At 34.1% G+C, this 24,705-nt stretch overlaps 1 protein-coding gene across 3 annotated transcripts in view; it reads right to left on the bottom strand.

Moving 5' to 3' along the window:
* LOC126812469 (protein FAM149B1) overlaps positions 1–24,705 on the bottom strand; it is a 79,115-nt gene that overhangs the window by 53,727 nt on the left and 683 nt on the right. For 2 of the 3 annotated variants that reach the window (XM_056098964.1, XM_056098963.1), the window contains exon 2: positions 20,875–21,049. In XM_056098964.1, the coding sequence (XP_055954939.1) occupies positions 20,875–20,933 (59 nt within the window). In that variant the 5' untranslated portion in view covers positions 20,934–21,049. Of the gene's footprint in view, positions 1–8,722; positions 8,793–20,874; positions 21,050–24,705 lie in introns of those variants that run through there. The other variant, XM_050538877.2, reaches the window with a different exon arrangement.

The raw sequence follows: 24,705 nt of genomic DNA, 5'->3' as shown, positions 1-24,705 counted from the left end.
ACTAACATATGGTTTAATTTTATTTACATAATTCGCTTGCGCGTAGGGGTCTTTAGCAGTGGGAGGAAATCGGAGGACCCGGAGAAAACCCATGAGGTTGGACAGGCAACCCTACTCCTTGCCACGTACAACCGGGGATTCGAAACCACGCCAGTCGACTCAATGACAGACTTTATGATAGAGCGCACACACGCTAACCATTCAGCCATACAACCCCCCCAGGATAAAAAAAAGACAATTAGTAAAGTATTTGTAAAAATATATATAGAGAGAAATGGGGTTTAACGTCCTTGACACAAAATAGGTCATTTTGGGACTAAAATATGGTTCAATTTTATCTCAATAATAATCGCTTACGCATAGGGGTCTTGAGCAGTGGAGGAAACCAGAAGACAAGGGAAAAAAACCCAAGAGGTTGGACAGGTGTCACTATTCCTTGTCACGTATAAAGTGGGGAATCGAAACCACGCCACTTCACTCAATACCAAGCCTTATGAATTCACATTAAAAAAACAATGACTGTTTGCGAGTTGTATTTTTTTTTTTAAAGTAATCCCAAAAGAAATGAAATGAAATGAAATGGGGTTTAACGTCCTACTGTTCTGCTCCGAACTGGGCTAATGAAGACGGGCATCCGTCATACAGTTTGCTATAAGCGAAATTTTGCCTGGACAGCGGCACTATGGCCTACTCTTATATCGAATTCTAACTGTCAAGGGATCTTTTACGTGCACGCCAATGTGTACACGGGACCTCAGTTTTTCATCCCATCCGAACGACTAGACAGCTGTCCTTGTCAGAATCCCAAAAGAATTGTCTCTTCAATTAATTTAGTACCCTGTGTGTTTAAGGTCTCTTCTCTGTATGGCTCACTGAATGAACATGTCATTTTGATGAACTGAGAGAGAGTGAGAGTGAGAGAGAGTGAAAGAGAGTGAGAGAGAGAGAGAGAGATGGGGTTTAAGTCAACTCAACACAAACCAGGTCATTTCGGGACGAACACATGGTTCAATTTGGTTTCAATATGCGTAGAAATCTTTAGCAGTGGGAGGAAACCAGAGGACCTCGAGAAAACCCATGAGGTAGCACCAAATGGACTAATGAACATGAATAAAATGGATTAGATGGAATATTATTTTATCTGCACAGAACAATTACATATATATCAATAATATATGTATTGTATCCAACCAAAAAACCACAAGCTTCACTCAAAATAGAACTTGCCAATTGTACTGCATGGTTCTTAGCCTGAGGGTGTAATGAGGCGATGGGTTTCTAGGCGTTTATCTATCATCACACCACTATCTCCTTATTTAGATTACATGTTTCATCATAAAAACACCACAATAACATGATGATGTTACTATGGATACGGATAAATATTTTCACATGTTTTGTGGTTGTCAATAATAATACAAAGTGATGGATTTCGTCAGATTTAAATGAATCTTCGATAAAAAAAATGAATAAGGTATATATTACTAAGATTGATCAGAGTTTCCAATATGACATTTTAAAATGTTCACTTTGAACAATCTGCTATTGTTTAGCCAAAAAGAAAAGAAATTTTATAGAACATGCATCATTCCCTTAGCCAACAACACAGTCTATTTAATAAAAATATATTCCTGTGACAATTAACACAATAAATATCTTTGTTTCTATTGTATTTATACAAGAATATCTTTTAATTATGAAGGAGGCAAGTTGTGGATTCAAAATAGTCAAAAGGTTTAATGAGATAAAAATAGAAAAATGGAGATAAAAATAGCACCAATATTACTTCCGCCACTTGTTAATAACAATGATAATGTCTAAGATGTGTTGTATTTCACATGGCAGCTAATTGAATAGGGAGAGTCTATCTTCAGACTGGTGAAAGAGATAAATGAGGTTTAACATTCACTCGACACAAACTAGGTCATTTTGGGACTAACATATGGTTTAATTTTTTATTTAAATAATTCGCTTACGTGTAGGGGTCTTTACCAGTGGGAGGAAACCGGAGGACCCAGAGAAAACCCACGAGGTTGAACAGGCGACCCTATTCCTTGTCACGTACAACCGAGGATTCGAAACCATGCCAGTTGACTCAATGACAGGCCTTATGCTTCAGACAGGTAGGTTTTATTTCTGATAAAGAGAGAGAAACACCGCAAGGTTGGGGAATCGAAACAACGCCAAGCCATTCTGCCATCCACCCCCCACCCACTGAGTGTCAGAACAAATGTATTAGGTACTCAGTTGCACTTTCTTCCACTTGTTGTTCTTATGTTGCCTATATTTGGTGGAGGTAGGGTAAGGGCCGCCCCTCCCAAACTCCTGCAAGCATTTGGGGGTATATTTAAATTCATTACACAGAATGTGATGGGACCGTTAACAATATGAGTAATTTACATGAGAAACTCATCCCCCTTTATTGGGTCCCAGCAGGACTACCCTATGCCAATTTAATCGTTTGAACACAAATAATAATAAAAATCAAATTTATTTTGAGAAGCTGACACACATCAATCAACATTAAGTCATAAAATATTACACATTGAATTCAAAATAAATATTTTGATGTAAAATCAATGTTTGAAACTCAAGTATTCCTGGTCTATTGTCAACATTTTTTTTAATGTCCTTGATAATAGACAAAAAAAGAATTTCAGGTTTATCAATATGAGATCCGGACATCCGCTATAAAGTTATTCCTGACATTTAAGAATATTTTTTTATTTTATTCCACAATTCGATATTTTATTTATTTGTTTATTATTTTATAGATTCTCATTGATTGCTATTGTTAAAGATACATTATGGGAGATTAGATAAAGATCTGGCAGTTCTCGCTATAATAGTTAAAAACTAGATAACGTAAAAGGAACTTCCTGAAAATTGCAGTCAAATCAATCCACGCTGAACCTAGATATTAGCTTTTGAATTTAAGGCCTAGCCTCGATCATCATTACTAAAGGCGGTACAATAAAAAACATAGTCTTAATTATCCATTTTTGGATTCAATCATTAATGAGCGTTTAGCAGCAGGTCAGATTGTAATCCACTAATTATCGTAAACTATCGATGATCTTGATAGTTGATTATGGTTTGGATAAGTTAATTAATGTCTAATTAATAATTTAGATAATATTTCGAGCTTAAAGCGAGAATTTCAAATTTTCTAAGAAAGTCAAAACGTCTTTTGCTCAATAGGTTGTCAACTCACAATTATACGATCATAGGTGTAATTCTCACACTTTAAACTCATTTACACAGGAAATAATAACACAATTACCTCCCTTGTTTTCTATTCTCCACCATGGAGTAGCTTATTGAAACGTTTGAAAATGAAGAGGAAAATGATATTTTTGCCAATTTCTCAGCTGGCAATAGTGAATTATAGGATTAATAGGATTATTCTTTAACAAGTTAGGACTGTTTATGGATACCATCTATTTTCAGGCTTTATTTTAATAAATTTTAAAAATATAACTTAAAAATGTGCAATTTCCGCTTTAAAGAAAGACCTGCAATAAGCAGATTTACCTCTTTCATAATGTATGTTTAATGATCAATAGTGTATCTTATATGAACATGGCAGCACCATGTTTTCTGGTACAACATCCGAACAACCCGGTAAAACTTATCAGCGCCGCAGGCACTAGGGTTCATATACATAAATATGTAAGCTTACGTGGGAGAACTACATATTTGGAGGTCGAACATCTGAACTAACTGGTAAATTCTTCTCGTCAGAATACTCAGAACCATATCTGACAAGTGGGAAGTGGACTCAAAAAATACAACATGAGATTTTAGTCAATTGTCCTATTCTGTAAGTACTTGACTACCATGATGACTATAACTTGGCAAACAAAAAGGTGTGAGGAGGGGTGAACAATTCTTCACCAGTCCCTTTACTCTTGACCAGCCAATGGATCAGTTTTTGAACTTTGATTTAAAGATACGTTATGGAAGAATAGATAAAGAGCTGGTAGTTCTCACTATAATAGTTAAATTGATCCACTCTGAACCGAGATTTTAGCAATTGCATTTACGGCCTAGCCTCGATCATCATTACTAAAGTTGGTACGATAAAAAAATATGTAGTCTCGATTATCCATTTTTTATTTAATCAGAAGCACCAGAGTGGGTTCTTTCTAATCCAGTAAATATGCAGTAAATCGGCTCATAATCCACTAATTAATAATTTAGATAACATTTCAGGCCTAAAGAATGACCTGCAATTGGCAGATTTAGGTCTTGCATAATGTATGTTTAAATACATTCATATGTTCAAAATTCAAATATGAGATCTAATTACATGAAACTGAGACACCTTTTGAAAATGATAATCAATCAATACATATGTCCTCATCTTTCCTCGACATAAAAACTATTACGGATAAAAAAAAAATGTCAATAATTTACAGATCATATCAATTCTATTAAGCATCATAATGTGTCTACTACTTACAGGTTACCATGGAAATAGATATAAACACATGTAAACAAAGGTGATTGATTTAAAGCCATTTCCTTTCATTCTAGTAATTAGATCTAATTTTACCTAGACACACCCACTGGCATAATTCTTATATATTCCATTTGATAGCCCTTTGGGATTGATCATTGATGTTTTGCGTGTAGTGAAGAGTTTTAAATAAAAATTGATGTGGGTAACTTGAGTGTTTGTAATTAGTGCTGGACCTGATCTATACTTAAAGTAGCTAAGTCTCTAACTTAATATCATCCAAAATCTTCAACATCGAAAACACAAATTATTTGTCAAATTAAATCAACATTCATGTTGTGATCTTACCGGAAAAAGATGGGCTTTTGATATCCAATATTTAAGACAAAATAAACATTTTACCATTGGTACAATTTTTCATCATTCACCATTCCTATATCGAATAGGAACCAATCTGATTAAAATACAGATTTATATTTCATTTCGGTTTTTTTCTTATATTTTTGATGGCCTACACTACATGAAGATCTGAGAAATTGTACTGGAAGGTCGTGTCAGTGGTCATACAAGCAGCTTTTGACTCTATGACGTCAAACATTGATTAATCGATCAGCGTTGACGTTTCTAGTGGTTTACCCACAATTCCGTGCAAGAAGTAGCCATAACAGACCGTTTCATTTGCTTATCCCTCACTTCAACCAAAAAGCCAGTAATATAACAACTCTTCCAGATCCTAGTGTAGTGACCCAGAAAAAACCCTCGAGTTTGGACGGCGATCCTACTCCTTGTCACGAACAACTGGGGAATCGAAACCACGCCCGTTGACTCAATGACAGACCTTATGATACAGCGCGCACTCACTAACCATTCGGTCATCCAACCACCCTCATATTGAACAGAAAACAATCCTGACACAATGTAAACAAAATATTCTAGTTCTACTAACACCAAAAAATATTATCCCCATTCATGTATCTAGCTAGTATTTACGTCTTTCTTTTCTGTTAAAGTTATGACCTGAATATTTATTGCGATGTGAATCATATCGAAAGTCCTTTCTCTTGACCAACGTCGCCATACCCAACACTGATGGTCGGCTGGCTCCAGAGTCCAGAGGGTCATTTTGTTATCTATTTTTAAGAAGAAAACAATGGGATTTAAACCATAAATTTTAACAGATGACTTCATCTGCTTCTCTTGGGTGACATTTCTGTAGTGAAATTGAGCAATATATTATGCTATCATTTTCAAGAATATATTGCCTGAATCTAAATACAACTGTTGATAGAAACAGAGCAAAAGAAACAAGTTTGGTATACCTTTGAGGAAAAACTAGAAAAGGGCCTCATCCGGAATGATTTTTTAGCGAGACAACAAATTAATACAGTACAAATTTTAATGAAATTATCTGAAACAAAAATACGAAATACAGACGAAAAAGAACTGTCAATCTACCGCCATCAGCATTCTTCCCTGAATTTATAATTAATTGTTGCTGGTAAAATGTGTGAAAATTTCAAGATATTTAAGGGGAGATAACAACATTTATTAATCATGTGCCGTAGACAAATTCCATTTTCTAATCCAGCATCCCAAATACAACCAGCGGCTGCCAGGCAGGATACGCCCACATTTTGCAAGAGATGGATAGAGAACAAGCTAAACAAAAAAGCTATTTTCATACAATAAAGGGCCATAATTCAGGAAGTTACAATCCGATATAGGCGAATATCGACAGGAACCAAGATCTTTGGATTATAAGGATATATTTCAAGTTTCATCAAAATTGGATCAAAGTTATGACCTCTAGAGAGTCCAAAACCTTCATTTACCATATTTTCACACTATTTGCGTAAAAGGGGCGGCCATTTTGTCTGGCACATTTCGTCCGATTTTCACGAAATTTGAACTCAAGCGTCATTACAGTGTAACAGTGATATATTAAAACATATTTTTAAATCGGATTATAATTGTGACCTCTAGAGGGATCACAAGCTAAAAACAAATTTTTTCGTACAATCAGGGGCCATAATTCTGAAAGTTACGATTCGATATGCGCAAATATCGAAACGAACCAAGATCTTTGGGTTATAAACATGTATTATATGTTTCATCAATTTCAAATGAAAATTGTGACCTTTAGAGTGTCCACAAGCTAAAAACGTGTAAAATCAGGGGCCATAATCCATGACGTTATGGTCCGATATATGCCAATATCGACAGGAACCAAGATCGTTGGGAGATAGAGCTATATTTTAAGTTTTGTCAAAATCAAATAAAAATTGTGACCTGTAGAGTGTCCACAAACAAATTGTGGACGGATGGACGGACATGAAAATGTGGGCGTATAAAAACTGGTGCTTCCAATAATACTGTCTTGTCGATTTACTTTTGAGTCACAATATTTCCTTGGTAAAGCATTTAAGAAAGAGGTGCATCTGTTGGGGGGTAATTCACATAATGTCTACTTTATTTTTCTGATAATATATAGTCTGGGGATTTCAGATTATGAAAGTAGCATACAAACCATAAAGATGCATTAGTTATGTTTGGTTTCAAGAAATGTCATGAGTTGTACCTGACAAAATGTCAGGCCTGTTTGGACATGTGTGAAAATTTTAACCTTTTGTCAGACTAAGCTGACCTTAAAAATATCTCTATTTCGCCTAACGCGACCGACTAACTAAAACCACCCCCGACTTAAAATTATTTTATTGCACTTTTTTGTGAACTTTTTATTTTATTTTGTGTGTCAACCTGAAATATATCACGAGAGTTATTTCCCTTTACTATGGCTATGGTTTGATTCATTATTGAAACTGGTTGATCAAGACGAAAGCGTCATAGGTGTCGGTTCTCAACAAAATGGTTGCAGACGAAAGCATGTCCATTCCCACAAAATGATTCTGCCTCTTTGTCTGTGGGTTGTCATTTTAAACATGACGATATTTTCAATATCCGTTTTCGAGAAAAATGAAGGCACAACGTGTTGAAGGAGTTTCACACTTCAAGTTTGTGGCAAATCGTGTGTGAGTCGTGCATTATGAAAAATCCTGATGTCATTGATTTGTTTGCCAATAAAGAAGACGAATGTTTGCACCCGGAAAATTATCAAGCTGTCAAATTAGCTCTTAAGTTTAATAAAAACTTTAAGTTCGTTACTTTTTATGTCAGATCCAAAATTCATTAAACAAAATTAATGAATCTGTAGTATAATCCTTTAGTGGCATTTAGCAATTGGAAACATAACAAAACTATACAGTTATATGGGACAACAATCACTGGTTTATTATACACAAGCACGACGTTTCGATAAGTATTCTCTTATCGTTATCAAGCACAATGACATTTAGTAAACTTGAGGGTCTATATATATGTACAATGCGAAACCATTCTTATTACTAATCATTAGAAGAGTTCAACCAATTAACAGACATATTTAACATCAAAGACCTGAAAAGCACCGTGTGATGTACATATATATAGACCCTCAAGTTTACTAAATGTCATTGTGCTTGATAACGATAAGAGAATACTTATCGAAACGTCGTGCTTGTGTATAATAAACCAGTGATTGTTGTCCCATATAACTGTATAGTTTTGTAATCTGTAGTATACAGCTAATAAGTTTTCTGTATTGATTTCTCTGACTTAAAAAAACAACAAAAAAATCTGGAAAAAAAAAAACGACCTTCCGACCTTTCTCCTCGATTAAGGGTCGGGTTTGGTGAAACAAAGATATTTTTAAGTTCAACCCTAGACATATCACAATCTGATTAAAACACAGATCCTTTTTCGTTTTATTTTTTATATTTCAAAATTTTATTTTACTTGTCTTTACTACACTAGGATCTGGAAGCGTTCTTATCATTGACACCTTCTGAATGATGTGAGCTATTAGCCAATGAAACGGTCTGTTACTGCGAGCTTTAGCCATGTTTTGCACGGAACTGTGGGTAATCAACTATAACATCAATACTGATTGGTTAATCAAATGCCTTACGTCATTGGGTCAAAAGCCGCTAATATGACCTTTGACGCGACCTATCGCTACAACCGGTCAGATCTTCATGTAGTGTAGGCCATCAAAATTATAAAAAACCGAAACGAAATATAGATCTGTATTTAAATCAGATTGGACATACTATAACAAGATGCCAAAACACAGGCAGTAATCATTGGAAATCATTGATAATCAAGAGGCTTCTTCATCTCATGACCTTAAACACATAAAAATGTGGGCATTTAAAAAAAACTTACCTTGTTTCTGTCTCAATCTGTAATAGTTTCTCTGATAACCGTGACGATCCCTTCTCAACGTAACTCAGTGTTTTTGATGGAAATAGAAATCTTGGAGAGTTTCCAATAACTTCCAAATGTAACATTTTGAAATTTTAACACAGGAGAATCAGATTGTCTGATGATAAAATCACAGCAACATCAATAGCTCAAAAATTTCACTGTGTATAAATATCATACAAAATATATGATCACATATTAATCCAAATCCATCAAACTGAACAAACTAAAATAACATCAATTGTAAATTGACTACCAGTACATATATTCCAAAGTTATTGTATACATACATACAACAGTTTTTAGTAAAAACTTTTTAAGCTTGAGAATGAATTCAATATATGACCACAAATTATCCCAATCCAACAAATTGAACAAACTAAAATAACATCACTTGTACATCAGTCTTTACTAAATCCCAAGTGAAAGCTGTGTTCTTTTTTTTAAGCTTGAGAATAAATTCAATAATGTTTGTTAATTCTCCACGAATTTTCCTCTTAATTTAGAATTTTCACTGTCACACATCTGTTTGCGAGTTTGTTTAAAGCATGATCGTCCTGTAGCTACTCTCGTTATTATCTAACTAAAGATTATATCATTCTTTGTTGCTATCATAATTTCTCTTTTTTTTTCTGTAGGTTAAAAGGTTCATTCAAATATAATATCATTTAACTTTTATAGATAAATATTCAAATAAACAATCTAATATAGATTCTCTTCAATTTTTTCTACGACTATGATTTGCCAGATCTCTAACCTACAAGTTCACGACACATGTAATATGGCTATCGGTAATCTGAATGGTGAACGGAATCATAAAATGCATCAAACTTCTCAATTATAATCATATCTAAACTTGCTGACTTGCAGAATGTGTCAATGATAAACTGGTATAAGGTGTTCCAGTCATCGTTACTAAATATCAAAACAAAACACTAGTCAAGATGAACGAAATGCACAATTCGCTTTCTCTTATTAAGCCAACTATTTTATCTCAATAAACCATATATTAATATTATATTCATGAAGAACTGTCCTAGAATAAATCATCTAAACTCATTAAAGAGGCATTAACAATCTAACCAACCAAAATAAACACAATCACATATTAATAATATCTTATTCAAATAACGTAAAGGACAATATTGGTGTCAGTCATTATCACATATGTTATAGAACTGGTTTAACTCGTTCCAACTATAATTTTAACACAGAGATCATTGCTACCATAGATGCGTAGCAAAGATTTCAAGAAAAAGATACAAGGGCGAATTTCTGTGCTCACTGCTGATATCAGTTATCGCTCATTGCTTAAGTCAGTTATATAGAAGGATAACTTATGTCTTATTTTTGCTTTCGTCACTTCCGTTTCTTGAAATCTTTGTTACACATCTATCGGAGCAATAACCTGTGTGTTAAAATTATATTTGGAACGTGTTTAACCAGTTCTATCACTTATGCGATAATGGCTGACACCAATACTGTCCTTTAAGGACTCACAAAGCTATAGGAAAAATATAAACTCAAACACTGACCTGCTCAAAAGACAGATTGCCCACAAGCATTTCTTAAAGCCACTGACCGTGCATTTTTTAAACAATATCTAATTTATCACAGCCTTATCCATGCTAAAATATACTCAAATTGACTATTTAAGTTTAAAGATACATTGTATATTAATGTCCAAAAGAAAGTAGACTATACACACTAAAGATATGACTATAAGTTTTGTTTAAATCAACAAAATGTGATAAAACTATAGTGAACATGTTTCGTGCGTCCAAACTCAATATTTCTAAGCAAATAAACGGCAAAACAAATGGACATCGTACCCAAATACCGCATACAATGGAAAAACGACTTTGTTTGAAGCAGGACGAAATGAACAGTGTATACTTTCTTTTGGACATTAGTATATATGTAAGAGCTAATTCTACCTAATGCAGATTTTACATTTGGCCTCAAATGTTACATAAATAATTAATTAGGCATTTATTCACATGCCACGCCCATAAACAACTCTCTAGATCATCGGATGGTTTAGATTTTCATAGGATTTAAACACATAGTTTGCAGGGGATCAAAAATCCTTTAAGTGATCAGTGAAAGTTCCAAATGATTTGAAAACATAAAACTCATATCCGCTCCAGATTAGTAGATATGACGTAAATTTGCCTACAATCTACCATAAACATCCACAATTTAACTGTATATATTCAAATCACGACAAATCAAAATTATCTTTTCCTCCCGACAGGCAGAAATCTCCCTAGTGACAGATAATTTCTCAATCAACTGATAAGTCTGAGCTCACCTGAATTTAAAAGATTTGATTTTAAAGCTCTTTAGAAATAACTCTGAAGCAAGTTTAACCCTTTCCTGAGTCAAATGGTAAACTAATAGATTTAATTTTAAACCTATCAAGAATTGATTGAATCATTTATAGTATACTTTTTTACGGGTTTCTTACTGCATTAGACATTCAGTGTGATATTGATTTTATCTAGACTCAGAAGATAAAAACCAGTATAAATAAATAATGGAAGCTAAAAACACGAGACAAGATAATTAGTCTTTTAAGTAAATATCAAATAAATAGACATACATTTAAAGGGAGACGAGGAGAGAGAGAGAGAGAGCGAGAGAGAGAGAGAGAGTTCAAGGTTAGTCTTTTAAGTAAATATCAAATAAATAGACATACATTTAAAGGGAGACGGAGAGAGAGATAGAGAGAGAGAGAGAGGGGGTTCAACGTCAGACGACCCTACTCCTTGTTATGTATAAGGGCAGAATCCACACGCCAGTTGGCTCAATGACACCCTTTATGATACAACGTGCACGCGCTAACCATTCGGCCATCCAACCGAACTAAATTTAAAAGAGCTAAATCTCTAACTTGATGTTTTCCATAAAATTTGAAATTAAAAAGATGAAATGGAATTCAATATTGGTCCATTTCAATCAATATTGATGCTGTTATCTTGCAGTGAAAATATGGGATCCTAATAATAATATCCAATATTTATTTTAAAACACAATGAACATTTTAAAATCAGTACACGAGTCAAGTACTCTACGGTTTCGGGCGCCATTTGTAATGAACAAAGACAAACGACAAACATATCCTACTAAACAGTACTGAAGTTAATATTAATGGCTGATTCACAAACAACAAAATAATAATTAAAAAACGTGTAGATGTAACAGGTGAACATTTATTTGGGAATGTTTGCGTATTTCACCGAACATAATTGATTAGAAATTACAATATTTTTTTTTCTTAAAAATGAATATAAATCACTTTATATACATTCATATTACATTACGAAGTGTATATTTTGCCGTCCGACGGTTCTTTACTTTATTTACTATTTAGCCGTCACTTCCGTTTGACATGCGCAGTTGTCGATTACTGATATACTCCACCATTTTGGAACATTAAAAACAACTCGTCTTTCAAGTTCGGCACAGAAGCACGATTTTACGGGAAAAACATAAACCACTGACAGTCTAAGTACTTAAATTAAAAACCAAAATCCGCAGAAATGCGCCCTCGACCAAAATAGAATATTCTAAATGCTTTTCTACAATTTACATTTATTATCTTATTTTCTTTTAAAAATAATTCTCCAGTTTCTACCTCAGAAATTCAAGTATGGCTATTTGCTTCCTTATAAGAAACGGAGAAAGAAGCAATGTTATAGACAAAGGACGAATAGAACTGTCTGGTGGTTTTGGGTTGGATTATGGGTTAATATCAGACGGTAAAATAGCCCACGAGTTGAAAGAGCCGGTATCATTGCCAAAGCGAAAACAGCTCAGTCCAGAAATCATACAACTGCGCATGTCAAATGGAAGTGACGGCTAAATAGTAAATAAAGTAAAGAACCGTCGGACGGCAAAATATACACTGCCATTACATTAATATGTGCTTTCAGACCCAATTTCGCATATTTTAAGGTTTAAAAGATTAGAGCCATATGTCCTTTAACAGATCAGTTTAAATGTAAAATTCTGTCTATGTCTTTCGACATTCAGGAGATGATGACGTCACATTATTTCTATTACGTCTTTCATGTAAATCATTAATTGTTTAATTTTTCATTTTGATTGAAGCCTTTATCATTACAGGCCTGGGCATTACAGCGCAGTAGACACTTATCTGGCACAAGGATTCAATCACTTGATTTGATATTTATTGTTTATTTCTTGTAATGTCCCCCTGCACTTTAATCACATGAAATAATAGGTATTTAACATGTTACATATACTTTGATATGGAATTATGGACAAAATCTAACATGGTAACTTTTAATTGTCTGATGAGAATTTATTTCATGGTCACTTTAAATTGACTGATGGGGAAGAGTTATTACATGGTCCCTTTAAATTGGCCAATCAGTTGTTACATAGTCACTTTAAATTGCTCAATGAGTTATTATATAGTCAGTCTAAATTCCTCAATGTGTTATTATATATAGTCACTTTAAATTACCCAATGAGTTACTACATAGTCACTTTAAATTACCCAATGAGTTATTATATATAGTCACTTTAAATTGCTCAATGAGTTATTTTATGGCCACTTTAAATTGCCCAATGAGTTACTACATAGTCACTTTAAATTGTCTGAAGAGTTACATGTATAATATTACATGTACAATGTATGGGCACTTTAATAGACACTTGTAGAACTTAGTCATATAGTACTTGGTAACCAATATTAGTTTGAAGTACTATGTTTATTAAGTTCGTATTAAAGCGATTGATCGACATTTAAGGGATTTTAAAACCCTTACAAACTATTATATTGTGAATGAGAGAGAAATGGGGTTTAACGTCCACTTGACACAAACTAGGTCAATTCTGGACTAACATATATTGTGAATGAGAGAGAAATGGGGTTTAACGTCCACTTGACTCAAACTAGGTCTATTCTGGACTAACATATGGTTCGATATTATTTCAATAATTAGCTTGCGTGTAGGAGTCTTTAGCAGTGGTAGGAAACCGGAGGACCTAGAGAAAGCCTACAAGGTTGGACAGGCAGTCCTACTCTTTGTCATGTTTAACTGGGGAATCGAAACACACCAGTTGATTCAATGACAGACTTTATGATACAGCGGGCATGTGCTAACCATTCGGCCATCCAACCCCCCTGATCGACATTTAAGGGATTTTAAAACCCTTGCAAACTATTATATTGGGAAAGTGGAATCTTTAAATGGAGAGAGAGAGATGGGGTTGAACGTCCACTGGACACAAACTAGGGCACTTCGGGACTTACACATTGTTCAATTTTATTTCAATAATTCGCTTGTGCTTCAGGGTCTTCAGCAGTTGGAGGAAACCAGAGGACCTGCAGAAAACCCACGAGGTTGGACAGGCGACCCTACTCCTTGTCATGTACAACCGGGGAATCGAAACCACGCCAGTTGACTCAATGATAGACCATATGATACAGCGCGCACGTGCTAACCATTCAGCCATCCACCCCACCCCCCCCCACTCATATAGAAAAGAAAATGAAGATATTAAAAAATCTGAGCTAATTGTCTCTTGAATGTTTTGAAGAGTTATTATCTCTATCTGTATATATATTACCAAATGATTTAATATCAAATCATTTCAACTTATATGAACCTGTATATTACCTACCAACCAAAGATTGTCAGGGCCAATAAAGTAAATTTTGACGTGTTTTACGTAATTGCCTCCCGTCTATTCAATACCAAACAAATATTGACACTTATTTTATTGAATGGCTATCACGAAAACACGATCCTAATATCATAACATGCTTTTAAAAATACTTCAATGTTATTAAATTCTTTATTTGCATATCGTATTAATCACAGTCCGTCCATTCTCAAATGAATTCTTTTAGATGGGTTTCATAGAAGCCTGCGTGATCAAACTTAGCATACTTATAAAAATCTTTTGTAAGGAGTATTTTAAAAAATTCATTAAGTAATAAAATCTTAGGATTTGTATGGATTGTAAATATTGAAATGTCAGATTGCTAAAATATGTTTGCAAAAAAAAAAATGAAAACTAACACTAAATTGCTGTTAAAATCTATAGCTTTTCATTAAGTATGCAAACTCTTTCACAAAATCATGTAACCAAACACTATTATAAGCAGTTAATAATTCCTTTAACAAAAGGGACAAAACAATTATTAATGCACCAAGTTTATTTGTGAAGGGTTAGATTTACACGTATTCAAGCAACTGTTTATTATCATACTTAAAGATACATTATTGGAGATAAGATAAAGAGTTGGCAGTTCTCAATATAATAGTTAATGTAAAGGCAATTTACTGAAAATTTCAGTCAAATTGATCCACTATGAACCGAGAATTAAGCGATTGAAATTTCGGCCTAGCCTCTATCATCATTACTAAAGTCGGTACGATAAAATGTATAGTCTTGATTATCCATTTCATGATTAAATTATGAATGGAAGTCGAGCAGCAAATGGGATCATAATCCAATAAATATCACAGGCTAGCGATGCCATCGAGAGTTGATTATGGTCTGGATAAGTTAATTAATGTCTAATCAATAATTCCGATAACATTTCAGGCCTAAAGAAAGACCTGCAATTGGCAGATTTAGCTCTTGAATGTTTAACACTTTATCATTCCAACAAATGCTACTTGTTGACCATACCGGAAAACTGCACAACCAATCACAGACAGAACAAATAATACACAGCCATGAGCAATCTAATTAAAAAGAGAGAGAGATGGGTTTAACGTCCACGACACAAGAGAGAGAGAGAGAGAGAGAGAGAGAGAGAGAAATGGGGTTTAACGTCCACTCGACAGAGACTAGGTCATTTCGGGACTAACATATGGTTTAATTTTATTTCAATAATTCGCTTGCGCGTAGGGGTCTTTAGCAGTGTGAGAAAACCGGAGGACTCGGAGAAAACCCACAAGGTTGTACAGGCAACCCTACTCCTTGTCACGTACAAGGGGAATCGAAACCACAGCAGTTGACTCAATGACAGGCCTTATGATACAGCGGGCTCACGTGCTAACCATTTGGCCATCCAACCCCCCCACAACACAAACTACGTAATTTTGGAAAAAAAATATGGTTCCATTTTATTTCAATAATTCGCTTAGTCATAGGAGGGAGGAAACCGGAGGACCTGGAGAAAACACACAAGGTTGGACAGATGATCCTACTCCTTTTCTCGTACATGTGGGCAATTGATATAACACCACTAGACTCGATGACAAACTTGAAGAAAAGTCAAAAGCTGCCCTAATAAATAATTTATAAATTAACCTGATATTATATTCTATGTGTCATATCATATTAAACATACATTATGCAAGAGCTAAATCTGCCTATTGCATTTGCAGGTCTTTCTTTAGGCCTGAAATGTTATCCATCCGTATCGGAGAATCACAGATCGGCTTAAGAGTCAAACAATTTGATTGAAATTTTCAGCATATTCCCTTTACATTATCTAGTTTTTAACTATTATAGTGACAACTGTCAGCTCTTTATCTAATCATCCATAATGTATCTTTAATAGGATTTATATAGGTTTTGTTGACACTGACTCAGTCTTAAAAAAAAAAAATAACGAAATAAATGAATGAAAAAGTTGCTTCAACTAACCAAGCCATTGCCTACAATATTATTTTCTTCAATGAAGAAGACTTCTTCTTTCATCTATGTCTTAAACACCTTTTCAGTTTCATTTTAGATCAAGTATGACAAACGAAATAAAGTCCAAAACTATTTGTAAATCACTTATATTAATCTCTGCTTTTTAAAATTGCACTCTAATAATATAGCAGATTATATTACAGCAAATTATTTGGTTGTATAATTTTAATACCACTTAAAAAAAAGAAGAAAAATTAAAGATTAAAGTCATATTATCATTCATTCCTAAGAGATAATTCTAGATAAAATTAAAATCAATTCTGTTGAACTTTTTTCTGTTGAACTCAATGAACTATTCACATAAATAAAAAACAAATAATTTGTTTATTATGGAAACACTTCAAACACTCTTAGTTGTATTATCATAACACTCCAAGAACAGCACAATATACGAGGATAACTTGAATAAAAATACATACAAAAAAATTTTGATGTCAACTGTCAAAGGTAGATAATTCTTACAAATTTTATTATCATAACTCTCAAAAACTTTTGTTTATTACCATAACACTCCAAGAACTTTAACAGCACAATATACAAGAATGAATTGAAGTAAAATAACAAAATTTGATTTCAACTGTCAAAGGTAGAAATTCTTACATGGCTCACAACCAACTTTATTATCATAACTCACCAAAAGCGTTTATTATAACACTCCAAGAACTCAAACAGCACAATATATGAGAATGACTTGAAATAAAATAACAAAATTTGATTTCAACATGGCTCACAACATGGCTCAAAGGTAGAAATTCTTACATGGCTCACAACCAACTTTATTATCATAACTCACCAAAAGCGTTTATTATAACACTCCAAGAACTCAAACAGCACAATATATGAGAATGACTTGAAATAAAATAACAAAATTTGATTTCAACATGGCTCACAACAAATTTTATTATCATAACACTCCAAGAACTTGAGCAGCACAATATACAAGAATAACTTGAAATAAAACAAAAATAATAAAACCGCACAAAAAAATTTGATGTCAAATGTCAAACTTCAATGGTAGATAGATCATTCTTACATGGCTGACAACATGGTTGATCTTCAACAGAAATCATTTGTTTATTTGGAAATAGTAAAACCATTGTAATAAGTACTCTTGAATAGATTTTACGAACTCCAGATTTAATCAAACTATAAAAATCTACAATATTGTACTGTGTGATTGTGCATGAATGAGGGTGTGTATTTACATTCCGGACTATTTTAGTGAAGAATATTACACAGGTAACGTTAGTTGATATAGCATTATGATCTTTGCGCATCGATGACTCCCAATCCCCAAATAATAGATCAAAATTCAATAGGACATTTTTCCCCATATTGTGTTGACAATAAGCTTATGATTTTATTACAGATATATCGGCTTACCGTGTTTCTAAATTAGAATAGTTACGATTAATAATATAACAATGTTCTATTGTTGATCATTATGTATACACATGTTTACCTGTATAAAGGTAAGATAGGGGTGGAGTAGTCAAATATAAGGGCCAGAATTCTATAAACTTACGACTACCCCTGGATCTATTTACTTGATCTGATGTCAGTCGTTGTTGTTTGTATTTTAGAGGAGAGTCGAAAAAAGCTCCCCTTATTCAAAAAATTGAAAAAATCGCTCCACTAAAAAAGATATCCCAGTTTTGATAAGAAGTGTGATTTAGAAATTAAGGAGAGTGATCTGATATTAAGGAGAGTGATTGTGTGTATGGGAAAGGGTTCTGAAGATCAATAACTGCATGTAAGGGAATAGGGAGTCATTCCTGCCCTGGTTTCATAAATGATAATAAACCCCTGATGTGTGGTGCGTGGCAGGTGCTCGAGAGCGATCGCTCACCTTAAACTCAATGACTGTGACATGTGTGTTTGCTGTTCGTGATTGTCTGTATATTGTGTCCTGTCCGTAGATTTGTCTTGTGTCATTGTTTGTATGTCCTCCAACACTTACTATGAATTGTTAAGTATTAAGAAATGCCTTTCTTTAATAACCATTTTAATTACAGACAAAATGTCAGGACCAATTGAAGTTGTACCCTACATTTATAACATGTATTGGACATTTATTACAAAGACCAATAAAAACACAACGATGACCAATCTGTACCAGATATGAAAATTACGGGTGTCAGAGGAATTATGCCTGGAAGTCTGAATTTGCACCTGCCATTGACTGTTTTTATTTTGAAAAATGGCATATTATTATTATGTTTATGTCAATGGCAACAAGCCTGGTAATCAAACCTGTAAGCCAACACAAAAGGCACAGGTGTCACAGACGACATTGTCAGGCACAAACTATCACACAACATTTTTATAATAATATAATATGTGATAATTTGCGTTCGACGATGTCTGTTACAGATAACTTGAGTGTAATAATTTGTTCTTGACAATGTTTAAAAATACTCTAATTAAATATTAACATATAATGCAATATCTTTTCAACATGAACACCAAATTGGATACATTTTGGACCCAGCACTGATTTTGTGCTCAAATCTACATTCATTTCAACACAATAGACTAGGAGTGATCGGGCGTATCATATAAATTCTATGCCATATTTATAAATGGAAGGGAGATAACTCCATGAAAATATTTCCTGAAAAAAAAAGCAACCTTTTGTTGTTTCAATGGCATTTAGTAAATGAGTTGGAAATACACTGGTCACAATTCTATGGAATACAATTACTGTTTATTACTGAGGTCATAAATTGTGGCATTTAGTAATTGAACTGGAATATACAGGTCACAATTCTATGGAATACAATTACTGTTTATTACTGAGCGACATTTCAACTAGGCTTCTCTAGTCTTTAACATTGAGGTGATGATAACTGTTTATCACTGAGCTATGTTTCAACAAGAATACTCCATTTTATGTTAAATGTCACCGTTTATATATATATATATATATAAAAAAAGTGCACCAAGATCTTATATGGAAGTACACAAAAATATAAAAGTTTTTGAAAAAAGAACTACATTATTGTCGATTACTAGCACTTTCGCTTATTTTATTAAGCAGTCTTCAGGTAAACAACATTTGGATAATTTTATATTTTTGTGTGTTTAATACCTAAGAGTAGTCATCTTTAACTTTTTATATATGGAAGTATATTGTAATATAAATGTATTTGTATGCTGTCTTCACATAGGAGTGTGATAAATAATCATCTTTTTCTTTTTGGATTTATTTTAATGTAATGCAAAAATAAAAGTTCTTGATTGAAGTTTTGGACCATTTGAATTGAGAGAGAGGGAGAGACAGAGAGAGAGTGAGGGGGTTCAACATCCACTCTACACAAACCAGGTCATTTCGGGACTAACATATGGTTCAATTTCATTTCAATAATACACATGCGCGTAGGGGTTTTTAGCAGTGGGAGGAAACCAGAGAACCTGGAGAAAACCCACAAGGTTGGACAAGAAACCCTACTCCTTGTCACATACAACTGGGGAATCGAAACCACGCCAGTTGACTCAATGACAGACCATATGATACAGCGCACACATGCTAACCATTCGGGCATCCAACCCATATTTGAATTGAATGCCCTGGTTTAGCTTTAAACTGTTAAAAATCTTACCGGTATACCAGTTGTAATAATCTACTGTCATCATTCAACTGAGATTCAAGACACCCTTATTTAGTGTGTTCCAAATATGGATACTGTATGTAGTGATGTCTACAATCTTTTTAAAATACAGATCTATATTTCGTTTAATTTTTTTTATACTTTCAATGGCCTACACTACATGAAGATCTGACAAGTTGTACTGGTAGTTCGTGTCAGGGGTCTTACGAGCGGCTTTCGACCCTATTGACGTCAGACATTAATTAATCAATCAGCGCAGCCATTTCTAGTGGTATACCCACAGTTCTGTGCATGGCACTCCAAGACGTTGCCGTAACAGACCGTTTCATTGGGTTATGCCTCACTTCAGCCAAAATGCAGGTAATATAACAACTCTTCCAGATCCTAGTGTAGTAAAGACAAGTAAAACAAAATTTTGAACAATAAAGAACAAAATGAAATGGGGTTTAACGTCCTACTGTTCTGCTCCTATACTGGGCTAATGAAGACGGCATACAGTGTGCTATGAGGGAACTTTTGCCCGGGCAGCGGCACTATCAAATACTCTTATATCGAATTTCAAAATTCAAGGGATCTTTTACATGCATTCCAATGTATACACGGGGCTACGGTTTTTCATCTCATCCGAAGGACTAGACAGCTGTCCTTGTCAGGCCCTCCGTTCTGCACCACTGACAAGGGGAACCCACGTTGGAAAATCCTGATGAAATGAAATAGGATCTGTGTTTTAATCAAATTGTGATGTCTGTTACTATATATATATGTTGGATATTTGCTATTAATAAAATAATAGAGTAAACTTTTACTTACACATTAACAGGAAGTTCCAAGGGAACCGGATTACGTTTATAGCCTCTGCTTGTCATCATTTTAAACTGGATCAACTTGTTCCTGGTTTAACATTATTTCAGCCATAATTTGAGTCAAATATATCATGTCAAACATAATATTTAACAATTTTTATCTCAGATTTTCATCTTTTTGTCTGGAAAAAAAAAGTAATAAATTTTGTTTATATGGTGCATTTCATATTAATGTGAGAAAAATGAATTCAAATCAAATTTCCAATATCCTTCGGTGGATCAAAATGTACATAAATTATGTTCTTTTTCTATAAACAACACTGCCTGAATGGGGATTACATTTTTTCTAGATACTCTATAGATTTTTAATCTTTTCTTTTCAAAGTAGGTCCTGAGAGAACGAGCCCTAGCATTCTTTTAACGTTTTGCACTCTTCCGTACTTTTTAACCCCCATTGCTGAAAACCTTGTGAACACGATAAGAAGAGAGGCTACAGCTTTTAATGGATTCTTTTGAAAATTTGGTGTGAAACTTTGTGGTCAAGAGAAAGCAAACCCTATAGATAGATATTCGGTGTTCTGTTATTTTCCATTCTGGAGTAATGCCCGCTTTGCCGAAAACCTTGTGAACCTAGCAGAGGCTACAGTTTTTAACAGATTTTTTTCAAATTTAGTGTGAAGCACTGTGTTCAGTCACTACAGGAACAAATCAGAGTGATAGAGGTTAGAGTTTTTAACAGATTTTTTTTCAAATTGTCAGTCCAGCAGTGTTGAGTGAGTTTATGTTGAAGCATACGAAACACTGCGAGGAGTATTATTAACTAATTTTTGTCTTATTGATTCATGGGAGGCAGAGGGTGTATAATACTAATAAGAATCATTAGCAAGCCTGGACATAAGGCATCTGTCAGACAAATTCTCGTACAAGATTTATACCGGTACCATATGTGTACCAGTCTGCAGTGTATGTCCTGTGCACGCACAAGTAATTTTTTTTCAGAGATTGGTACACACAAATTTTCTTTAGATTTGCACGCCAGTTTGGCACGACATTTTTACCTTGCACAGAGCGACTTTATTTTAATCAGTACTATTTGTCATTTTTTCCATGTAGGCCTAATCCATTGTCAATCCGCATTTGATAATAAGGGAGACAACTACCATAACGGTAATTAGTGAAGTGACTCACTGTGCGAGTCAAATTGTCCCAATCGAGTTGCCATGTGTGGCTAAAGGCAGAAATAGCATAATTTATCACTCGTGGATTTATCACGTTGAAGTGTTAGGTTGCACGCCGGAATTTAGTAAGGATTTTCACTGCACGCATGAGATCTCGTCGAAATTGGTCATACTCTGCAGACTGGCATGTGTAATATATATATATATACATCGTGTGATATGTTTGACAATGTCTATGACATTGACAGGTGCCTTATATCCAGGCTTGGTCACTAGCCATTCCAACACAATCAAGGCCTATAGTATCATACTATAGTAATGATAACACTATCTACATACATTGCCATTTCAGAGTTGTCTTTGTCAAAATTCCTATATGCAATGACCAAATTTGTAACCACAGCCCACCTGAAACTAGCGCGTGTAAATGATATGCTGATTAATGCTAGTAGAATCGTTAGGTGTCATGGTTCCCCATATATATTGTTCAAAAACTTTAACAATTTGACTAAGTAAATGGACATCATTTGAGACAGTGCTAGAGATATAATAGTTCTTATGACTTCAATGAGTTAAGCATAATTTAATGTTGTGTAGGATTTCATTTCCAAGAGCCATACACAGCTTGGAAATAAGTTTATAAAAGTTAAGGATTCCAATCTTACTGTCTGAGTCTTGGTAAATTTTAAACGGATTTCTTCAATTATGAACAAACTACTTAACTTTGGTTATTATAAACTTACCTGTGTGTTTGTAATCAACTCCCGTTCGATAAAATCCATTGCACAACTAATTATCACAACGATGAAAACAAGTTCTCTCTTGAAAAATTGAAATATCACAAACTTTTCCCAAAGAAAAATACCAATATGGAAGATGGTTACGTCGCTCTGCGGAAGATATCATTTCGTATTAGGGGTGACAGCATAGGAAATTCAAGTACAATTACGACAAGAATCCATGACCACTCGGACCAGCCAAAGACCACTCGGTTCAAGACCAGTCGGACCAACTGATAGACCACTCAGCCCAAACAAATAGACTACTCGGACCATACAAAAAGACTATTCGGACCCAACAGAAAGACGACTCGGACCAATAATAAAGTGTTGTTTTAATAAATTGATAATTGTGTTTGTTTTAATATGATTACTCGAACCAATAATAAAGTGTTATTTTAATAAATTGATAATTGTGTTCATTTTAATATGACTACTCGAACCAATAATAAAGTGTTATTGGAATAAATTGATAATTGTGTGTGTTTTAATATGACTACTCAAACTAATAATAATGTGTTGTTTGAATAAATTGATAATTGTATATGACTACTCGAACCAATAATAAAGTGTTATTGGAGTAAATTGATAATTGTGTGTGTTTTAATATGACTACTCGAACTAATAATAATGTGTTGTTTGAATAAATTGATAATTGTATCCCAAATCGCAAAATATCGAGAACCACACTTGTAGTCACGTTTAAAAAGGGACATATAAACGTCCGGTCTTCGTATTATTATGTGCTGTTTATATTAACGCATCAAGGGCGGATAACTTGAAAACGTGTCTCACCCCCCCCCCCCATATATAGTAACCCAGGGGTTAGTTGGGTAGAACGGAATGAAACCACTGGGGATACCGCGAATGTGGAAAAAGTACAATTAGGCTATCAGACAAGAACAGTATACCCGTATATGCAGAAACTGTCAAAAGTCTGGACATACCGAGTCTCATTGCAGGAGTAAATAAGAAAAACTAGATTGATATTTTTTTTTGGCACCATTATTAATTAATTTTAAAACTAATCATTGATTTATTTTCCGTACACAAAATTGAACTAAACAACTCTAAATATAAGAATTCCGTATAAGAATTATTTGCTTCTTTGTATTGTGATTTAATAATAAATAAATAGCATATTGTCTAGCCTTATAATATAATTTAATTGGTCCGACTGGTCTTGTTTTGGTCCGACTGGTCTTAGTCCGACTGGTCTTAGTCCGAGTAGTCTTTGGTCCGAGTGGTCTGGGTACCTACGACAATTGGCATTGAGTTTGAGCGTTCGCACACATAACTACCCGCATTCCTGTATTTAGTTACCGTCTTTTACATTCTAGTAAAATCTCTGCAAATTTTATAGCTTTACTTTTTGAAATATTTTGTTCTAATTATTTGATTAGCGACTCGGATGGGATAATTTACTTTTGAACACGCATGCCGCACAAACACAACTATACATTCGTTTTACGGGCTTTATCACACTTCGGTCAAAACTGTCGAATCGAGAATTAATATTCCGCTTCTTACGGGGTCATACGGGCTTAGTAGCATTATATACCCACCCGGGCACCCAATAGGCACGCTGAGGGCTGCCGCAACATGCTTAAAGATGTTACTGAAGCGGTTATTATTCGATCGAAAGAATGCGTATAAAATTAAAAATACACTCAGAGAATTCGGAGGTAAGCTTCATGATCCTTGTTAAATTATTTATAACATAAAGAAGATAGGATATTTATAGTTTATACATGACTTTATTTTTACGAGTATCCGTGCAATCAGTGATATTTTAATTGTGAAGAAAATTTGATAGACTGGCGATCAATGGTTTCCATATAAATCTCCTATGTAATTGCCTTCAATTGATATTTTTCGTCG

Source organism: Patella vulgata, chromosome 2, assembly GCF_932274485.2.
Source record: "Patella vulgata chromosome 2, xgPatVulg1.2, whole genome shotgun sequence".
Lineage (NCBI taxonomy): Eukaryota > Metazoa > Mollusca > Gastropoda > Patellidae > Patella > Patella vulgata.
The sequence above is the reverse complement of the archived record's forward strand: the minus strand, read 5'-3'. Positions and strand labels throughout refer to the sequence as shown.